At 34.7% G+C, this 9,573-nt stretch overlaps 1 protein-coding gene across 11 annotated transcripts in view; it reads right to left on the bottom strand.

Moving 5' to 3' along the window:
- The window catches only part of CEP170 (centrosomal protein 170), a 136,134-nt gene continuing 127,904 nt past the window's right edge, over positions 1,344 to 9,573 (bottom strand). For 6 of the 11 annotated variants that reach the window (XM_018060262.1, XM_018060263.1, XM_018060264.1 and 3 more), the window contains 3 exons: positions 6,344 to 6,437; positions 5,579 to 5,630; positions 1,345 to 3,695 (listed from right to left, as the gene is read on the bottom strand). In XM_018060262.1, coding sequence (XP_017915751.1) covers positions 3,406 to 3,695; positions 5,579 to 5,630; positions 6,344 to 6,437 — 436 coding nt within the window. In that variant the 3' untranslated portion in view covers positions 1,345 to 3,405. Of the gene's footprint in view, positions 3,696 to 5,578; positions 5,631 to 6,343; positions 6,438 to 9,573 lie in introns of all 11 variants that reach the window. The other 5 variants (XM_018060273.1, XM_018060269.1, XM_018060272.1 and 2 more) reach the window with 3 other exon arrangements.

Below are 9,573 nucleotides of genomic sequence, written 5' to 3'. Positions count from 1 at the left end.
TTTACCTACAGTAACCTCAGTGCCTACTACACAGTTGTTGAACAAATATGACCTGGAGTATTTTTCTGAAGAAAAACAGGATGGATAACTATTTTGAAGTCATAGACCACTTGGGTTGGAAGAGATTTCTTGGATATTAAGATGCTTTCCTCCTGCAGATCAGAAGACAGAGGAACACATTTTTAGCTAGTGAGGAAAGGGTCTGGATCCTAAGCTTCTCTTTTCCTTTCAAGAGTCAGGATCCTGTCAGGCAGAGACATAGATGACAGGCAAAATCAAAGACAGACAAAGCAAAACACACAGACATTTTAAAGTACAGTTTATCCAGGAAATAAAGATTATTAATTTAGAAGGAAGAAAATTGTGTGTATATAATGGGAAAGGGAAGGGGAAAATGTAAGTATGGCACAACCCTTTACTATGGCCCAGTCAAGTGAGGGAAGCTTTATGAAGAGTTAGTGAAACTCTGAAGAACGGAAGGGAATGTGCCTAAGCAGGAAGGAAGGGGATGAAGCAGCTCCAGACTGTCTCAGGGTGGAGAGTCTGTATCAGCTGTACACAGACACACAAGGAAGGAGCCAGATTATGGAAAGCCTAAAAAAGTTGAGAAACAGAGTAACAGTAACAGGGAGATATTTAAGACTCTTGGGTACAATTGAGTACAAATGGATAGTTCTTAAATTTAAGATGTATTTTAAATTTCTTCTTTGTTCCCCAAATATATCAGTTATAAAGCTTCCTGATGATTCCATGCCAGCAACAAAGAAAGGCTGCGTGTGTATAAATATCTATGCGTGCGTGTGTGCTAAGTTGCTTAAGTCATGTCGGACTCTTTGTGACCCTATGGACTGTAGCCCATCAGACTCCTCTCTCCATAGGATTGTCATGCCCTCCTCCGGGGGATCTTTCTGACCCAGATATCAAACTCATGCCTCATGTCTCCTGTGTTGGCAGACCCATTCTTCACCACTAATGTCACCCATAGGGCGCCCTGGGCTACCGTCCATGGGGTAGCAAAGAGTCGACCAGGCTTCTCTGTCGATGGAATTCTCCAGGCAAGAATACTGGAGTTGCCATTCCCTTTCCCAGGGGATCTTCCTGACCCAGGAATCAAATACATATATAAATATCTTTCTATATATACATTAGATTATTAAGCTAAGAGAATTGTATTTACTGTAATTTGCTAAGAAAATATTTACTTCTTTCGCTCAAAAGAGTATGAGTTTTAGTTATCACATATTAAGTAAACTGAAGAACTATTTTTGCTTAACCTTGGAAAATGATATATAGTTATTTGATAAACTGATGAAGTAGTAGCATAAAATGTACAATCAATTGCATAAAGTTCCAGAAACACTTTATTTAAAAATGGAGTTGTAAATGCATAACAAAATAACATAAGTAATAAAGGTAACAAAAATAAATAAGGAGAATAATGTATTCATACAAAATAAAAATAACATAGTAAAAGGCCAAATGTTTGTAATTGAACAAAACTGTGTAAACACTTAAATGATAATGTAAGTAGAATAGACGCTAATATTTTCCTAAACAACTCCTTACCTTCGACTTCCATATTGATATCATCAGTACCCAAACATTAAACAAAGATGAAACAGTGGTGATTAACTTTTTCTACTCTTTCTTCAAATGGATCAACCATGTTTTAACATTTCATTTATTCCTTCAAAGCATTGGTATCTTTCCATTCATGCTCGTTAAAACCATTTTTGCGGTCTTCCTTTATTAGACAGAATGGGGAATTTAGCTTTACAAGGAGAACAGTTCATTTGCTCTTTTTTTTTAAAATTTAAAGAAAAATAATGAGATCCATTATACAACAGACTTTTGTTTCTATGTCTCTAAAAACAGGTTTTTTTTTTTTTGCATCTTTATTAACTGGCCCAACATTACAGGATTTTAAAAAATCCTGTAAATTTTTGAATTGAACAGTTACTTTCTTAAAACAAATGTAGCAAAGGATTATTGCTGAAATATTAAAGACTTTCATGAAACTTGCAAAAGTTGCAGCTTTAACCTTTATAAACTGATGGGATCAAGGGTTTCAAAAATCCAGGTCTACTAATAATATTTAATTGAATTAAGAATTACCCAAAATTATAGTGTTCTGGAAACATAAAGATAATTACTTTCTTTTTAAACTTATCCAAATGTGAACTTACTGAAAAGAGAAAAAACAAGTTAATAGAAGATACTTTTCATAAGCTTCCTGTTTAGCATAGGCCCAAAGCCTTGGTCGTCATCTTGTAGGGTCCTTATAAATGTATACGACTGAGACAGGATTTACTATTGGGTCCTACAGGGAAATACACAGAAGCAATTCATTGCTTGGGAGTGAAACTATCTACTAATCTTATGACTACTGGTTCTCCAAGTTTCCTAACGCCCCAAATTTTAATCTCATGATCATTTCAAGGGAAAAATTTTTTCAACTGTCACATACAAACTTGGTAACACAGGACCTGTATACATGTTCTTGGTTTTAAAAATAGACTCCACCTATAACCTATCTGTCTAGTTTAATCCTTCTACTTATCATTTGCCCTAAAATGAGACAAAATCTTACTTTCACTAAAAAAAAAAAAAAAAGGGGGAAAAAGTGCCAAATTGATCTTTTTGAAAGTGGAGTAAAACACTGTGGGGTTAAAACAAATACAATTATCAATCTCCTATATACAAAAACCGATGGTTAGTCCTTATTGATATATAGATATGTCCACCTACCACTCCCAGCAAATCTTAGTGCAAACATAATAGTTCATTTCCATAAACCCTAAGACAATTTACGCAGCAACAAAGTTATATAAATCACATATATGTTGGAAAATTTTAGAACACAAGAAGGACTGTTCTGAAAGGTCAGTTTGACTGTGGAGAGCAATATGTCATTGTATCCAATGGTAATGAATACTAATATAAATCCTATTATTAAGAAGCAAATATAAGTGTTTAACAAATCTGTACAGACGAAGAGCAAGTCCATTTCAGGGAGCAGCTTGGCACAGGAGACATGGGGGTCAGAAAGGTTGGGTATTTAGTTTGCTTGTAGGTCACAGCATGGCTTAAAGAAAAAAAAACAAAGATCTATGAAGGGAAAGGATGCAATTATCTAATTCAATTTGAAAATCATAAAAACCACAAAATGTGAAAGTTTCACAATCTAGTTTTTCCTCTATGTGCATCAAATGGTCATCTCAATGGTTCGAAAGGATTACTATGGCTCCACGTTATAGATAAAAAATAAATAAATAAAATTAAGAAGACAGAGATAACAAGATTGCAGTTGACCAAGCTGTCTTATTTTCTCTAAAAGTCAACACTACGCTGTTTCCAATAATTCTAGTCATTCCACAGGTAAATATTTTAACAAGCAAGAGAAAGTCATTCCTGTACTGTAACGTCCTCCTCTTCCCCATCGGGGTTGAACCTATTGAAATGTATACTGAAATCAGCCTCAGACTCGGCATTCTCAAATTCGGCTGAGACCGCACCAGCAGCAGGATGAAGAACCCTAGCTTCTGGTTGGCAAAGTGCCGGTGTCTGACCCGGGCTGCTGTGGTCATTCACAGGACTGGACTTCTGTTTTGGTGGAGATGGCAAGATAGCACTGGGAAATCCCATGTTGTTCAGAGCCTCCAAAGTTCCATCCGGGTCAATCATAGCATTGATAGCTGAAAGAAAGGAAAGGAATAGAGGGAAAAAGATATAACTACAGCTGCAGCTAAATTTGGATATGAATATTGCTTATGATTTGGATATTTCAATTACTAATGCTTATATGAGCTTTAATTTGGTTAATCCTTCCAATTCTGGATTTAAAACCCCACTTTCAGTAATTCTGGGGCTCATCTATATCATAGATTATAAAAACCTGAAAGCTTTCTATGGTCCCTTGAGTAGGCTACTTACAGGCATCTGAACCTGCTGGAAAATGAGGATTTGGAGATGTGGCATTCAGGAAAGGTCTCTTTGAAATATGCTTTAATCATTACAAGAGGATGATGAAAATACTGGTTAGGACTGAAAGAAATTACTCCCGGCTTTATTACTCAGATTGGAGAAGGCAATGGCACCCCACTCCAGTATTCTTGCCTGGAAAATCCCATGGACGGAGGAGCCTGGTAGGCTGCAGTCCGTGGGGTCGTGAAGAGTCAGACACGACTGAGCGACTTCACTTTCACTTTTCACTTTCATGCACTGGAGAAGGAAATGGCAACCCACTCCAGTGTTCTTGCCTGGAGAATCCCAGGGACGAGGGAGCCTGGTGGGCTGCCGTCTATGGGGTCGCACAGAGTCAGACACGACTGAAGCAACTTAGCAGTAGCAGTTATTACTCAGATAATTGGGATTAGTTGCTAAGATGGGGTTCAGAGTAACATGAAAGTTGAGGAGGCAAATAGCAAGCACACTCTGAAGCTATCATAGCATGTTGTCATTCATCCTGGTGAGGATGCTAGGATATCTGCCATGCACAAGTATATATTTGTGGACCACTGAGCCGTAAAAATCCTTCACAGCCTAGATATTCATATTCTATGGCAACCCCAGCAGGCCAAATAGACCTTGCATTCTCCATGGCAAGGGCCAGATAAAGACCAGCTTTCAATCCAAAAGATCCTTGAGCAAACAAGGGAAAGTCTTCAGCAGTGATTTTCAACGTGGTATTGGGTAGAGTGGAGAGTTGAGGAAAAGAAGCATCACAGACAGAAGAATTATTTAAGAGGTCCTTTTAAAAGCATACTCCCTCCTGCCAGCTAACAATCATGTAAACAAGCCACTTTGCCTCATGGGGGTATACACTTAGGTGTGCTGAGGCTAAGATTCAGAACCCCTGAGCCAGGACCAACACATCATGCCTATGATAATTCAAATACTGAGTAAAATTAGCAACCGACTCTGGAATCTGCCTGTTTTACCACTGGGGACTTCTAGGTCAAAACACACATAGGCATAAGTGCATAATTAAAGGTCTGACACAACCAAAAACAATGTCCCTGTTAAAGTTCAGGAGGCCAACAGTCTCTTTTTCTTCTCTACTCCCTCTTCTGGTCCCTGTGTCCAATGTGCACTCATTTCTTGTACATCCAAATGATTATTATGACTTATAAAATCGTTATTAGTTCATATGGGTTGTACCACAAATATAATTTAAGAATTATCAAATCAAGTAAACAAAGCTAATTGTCAACAATAATTTTCAGCGGCATATACATATTTTAATATGTTATTTAACATATTTTTCATATACTATACTTTATGAATATATATATAAATAATAGATACTATATAGTATAGATATACAATATAATCTATATTGTATCTATTATATAGAAACAAATAATAGATACTATATAATACTATGAATTATATTTTTAATTATTTATGCTTTCTTTTTATGAGTAATTTGAATATGTAGAACTTTATATCTTTATTCATACATCATTACACTTAATCAAATAGTGTTCAAATAATAAACAGTATTTTAGAAATATCACTTAGGATGTACTTGTTCTAAAATTGTTAGCTTTTTATACTTAATCAGTAGTAAATTCACCTTGTAGCTGCTTTTCAACTCTTTTTAGCTCTTGTAAGATAGAAGAAATCTCCTGTAGGGAAAACAATGACAAGAATTAGCTTACTTTAATTAAAACATTTTCATTTGATAAGCAACGAACCTTACACTAATTTTATTTGATATCCTTAATATTACTGACATGGCCCCAATCTGTAGCAACAGGATATGAAATAATTATGATATTCAGTAAAAAGACTAGAATTTTAGAACCTTTAATACTGAAATAATTCTTTTCAGTGAGATAGTAATAGAAGATGAAAAGTTAGACAATAATACTGTATATGCAGAGATATATTGATCAATCTTGCAACAACTGTAAAAAGCGCTTAAGGATTTTCTAGGGAAAATGTACAAACTGAAACCTCAATTTTAGGATGATTTCCTGAATAATAAAAACCTGTACAAATTCTGGAGGAGACAAGCTATCTGTTAAGTAAACAGAAATGACTCATGTCAACTTATATTTGAGTTCGCTCTTATTTCAAAATTGCTTATTTATAACATACAATTATTATAAGAACAAGAGTATATTAATAGTGAGAAACATAAAAGGTTCCCCCACACCCTTACAACTTTGAATCAGTCAATACTTTAAAACCCTGTGACAGACAAGTGAAACCATATTTCCCAAATTTGTGCTCTTATATCTTCTTTTATAAATGAACAGTTTAAAAATCAGCATATCATTCCTTGAACATAAAACCTTTTAAAAAATGTTTTAATATTCAAGAAAAATTACCATACCATGCTTGAGGTTTTCACAATAGGGACTTCACTTTCAGCTCTTAACTTGCTTTCTATTTCATCCCAATTCCGATCTTTGTCTTTAAATAATATTCTATAAATAAAAAAATAAGCTCTTTACTTTTCATATTTAAAAAAAATCACATTTTTAATGATAATACAAAACAATGTATCTTTTCAAAGCTGAATAAGAATTTAAAATACCATTAAGTGTTACATGAACTGTGAATTAAACACTGAGTCAATATTAACAATAAACTCATTTATGTGAGAGATCTGTACTAAAAAAGTAACTGACTAGCTACAAATAGACACATAAAAACCCTTTAGTATTTATCTCATTCTTTATTGAGAACCAAATATAAAACAAATGTAGATGACAATATAACCCCAAAATTTTATCTAATATTTTTATATAACCACCTTTTATAACAAAAATACAACTTGTTTCATATAGAACATATGCAGCATAAATATAAGATGAAAACAGGTTGAATTAAGTATAAGCAATTGAGTCTGTTAGGACCTCTTTAAACAGGAAAAGCCTTCTTAGAATTGATCAAAGTGTGTATGCAATTTCAAAGGTTGAAAATTAGAGTACTTTCGCTGCTTTTCTTTAAAAATACTAATTCATGTTAGTATATTTTATATAATAACCTGTTGAGAATTAAGAAACTATCCTTTGACAAAAACAATTGTCAATAAAGATTCTATGCTTGAAATTAATTTCAGGCATCTTATAAAATAAAGTGTCACAAAATTCTGACTTGTCTTTCAAATGTGGTATCTCTCTCTTCAATCTAGACGATATGATCAGCAGCTTTAGAGAGCTGTAAAATACTAGGTACCTTTTTAGTTTCTATTTGAATTTCTTCATTGGGCTGGAAATCTAGTTTAACTGCCTTATACAATAACCAGTACTGTACAAGAAAGTAAAGCATTACTATTAGAAGTTGATCAGTATTTAAGTAGTAAACTAAATTACATTTTTATTTGTATTTCTTCAAAATTCAATAGGTTCAACTTATTTAAAAATATGAAATTCATCAATATCAAGTCAATATCAAATTCATCAATGTCAAATCCCAAGTCTGGAACACCTACAATTACAAATAATCATGCTTAAAAAGGCAACAATAGATCCAGAATCCTAGAAGAGAATATTCTTCTGATTTACTGTTAAAATTTCTACACCACGAAGACTAAATATCCTTGCTAGCTATCTAGGAGCTGTTATCCTAATGACTGTGAAATTAAGGCCTGGGAAATTATGGTGTGCTCTCTAAAATAGTCCTTAGAGCATTAAGATTGGTGAAAGTAAGAAAACAATGACTATTTCATGAGTCTGTGCTTAGCCATCCTGAAAACTCAGTGAATTTTGCCAGAAGATGGTTACTGAGTACAATGTTAGTGCTTTTTCAAACTGTTAAACCATACATATTTCATCTTTGGTAAAAATGGCTTAGAAATGCTACCTGAGATTCCTAAATCTCACACACACACACACACACACACACACACACACACGCACGCACGCACACACACACACACACACACACGTCTCTGAAGTTCTAAGCCACTAAAGGGATACAAAACTTAAAGACAATTTGTAAATACTGTGTTACAGGTTTATAAAGCCAATTGTAATTTTGGCTCCAGGGAGTAAAGTGTAACACTTAAACACTAAGGAAGCAGAAAACTATATCAAAAAATCAGGCCATATCATAATGGTTAGAATTTAAATGGTTTTGTGCAAAGGTCATTACAGATCTTTCAGAAACAATCAGGGCTTTTAACTGATCTTCATATTACATAATGAATTCAAAATAGTCGTCACACTAAACAGCAGCATGAAAATATACTGAATTTCAAAGCTAATTTCATTCAATAATTTAACTATGAAGCTAAAACTCCTTTTTGATAAAGTAGTCAGTTTAGGTAAAAAAGAGTCTTAGGCACATATTCTAAGGCCCCCACAATCTAATCTCTAGCACTGGCCCTCAATCCATGCAAATCAGGGGCTGGAAACTGGGAGTTGACTAATGCAGGGCCACACGGCACACCCTGAGGGGCACTTTCACATGGAGCCCAGTGAAAACACCACAAAACAGTTGTGTAAATATTTTTAATTGAGTCTATAGCAAGTATTAGAATAACTTACAGGATAGTTTTAGACAGGTCTGGGTAGGCATTTCAGGTTATAACTCCTGGTACAGACCTAAAGATCAGTTATTGCTCAAACTATTCTAGTACTATCTGTGTAAAAGGCTCAGGCCTCTATCCCTTAGATTTTGCTTACCAAAAATTATATCTAGCTTTGAATATTACTTCCTCCACAAAGCCTTCCCTGACAGTCCAGGGTGAAGGTGATCCTTTCTCTGTTCTTACCTCTAACTGGGCACTAATCTATCCCATGCTGTCTTGTACCATAGTTACCTGTATATACACTGTCCTTCACCAACCAGATTATAAAACCTTAACAGTAGGGAGCATGTTTTATCTTTCTTATTGTCCTCCACAGAGCCTGCCACAGTGCTTTACACACAGCAAAACTCAACACTCAAACTGAAGGCAACAAATTAACATTAAGAAAATATTTATTTTTTATACTTTCTAAATTCTGTCGAATTTCTGAGACAACAACATCAACCAGCCAATTAACCATCAATGTGTTCAATGGTCACAATTTTAATTAAATGTCTAAGCTACAAATTTTTTTTCTAGAGGAAACTAGGGATGGGTTAATTCAGTGCAGACTGAGGAAGATATTCTGTGGTAAGGAATTATCAATAGAAGAGAATGGTATAAGGCAGGTACTCTATGAAGATCTACTGAATGAATACATGAGACTGGATGAGGGCTCAGTTACTGGGGAAAAAAGGCATGTATTTCAGCAGGTAGGATGAAGTAATATGGGATTCCCATTTATAGGTAAGGAGGCCGCAAGCTTTTCCTGTTGCTAGGTCACATGACCACACGAAGAGACCTACATGGTGGCTTTATGGATAATACTGGTGTACTAAACAAACCAATCCCCCCAAACCAATGAAATTGATATAATTTGATAATTAAATCCCAGGCCAAGTACTATTATCAGCCACATCAGGTTTTCTCCTCCTTAATTTTATGTTTTCCTAAGTGGTATGTGTATATCCTGAGTGAGAGGCAAGATAATCAGGGAAATGGTAAAATATTAAAACTCTTTATATATATATACACATATATGTATA

The sequence above is a fragment of the Capra hircus genome, chromosome 16 (genome assembly GCF_001704415.2).
Source record: "Capra hircus breed San Clemente chromosome 16, ASM170441v1, whole genome shotgun sequence".
NCBI classification, from domain to species: Eukaryota; Metazoa; Chordata; class Mammalia; order Artiodactyla; family Bovidae; genus Capra; species Capra hircus.
This window is presented reverse-complemented; position numbering and strand designations above follow the sequence as displayed.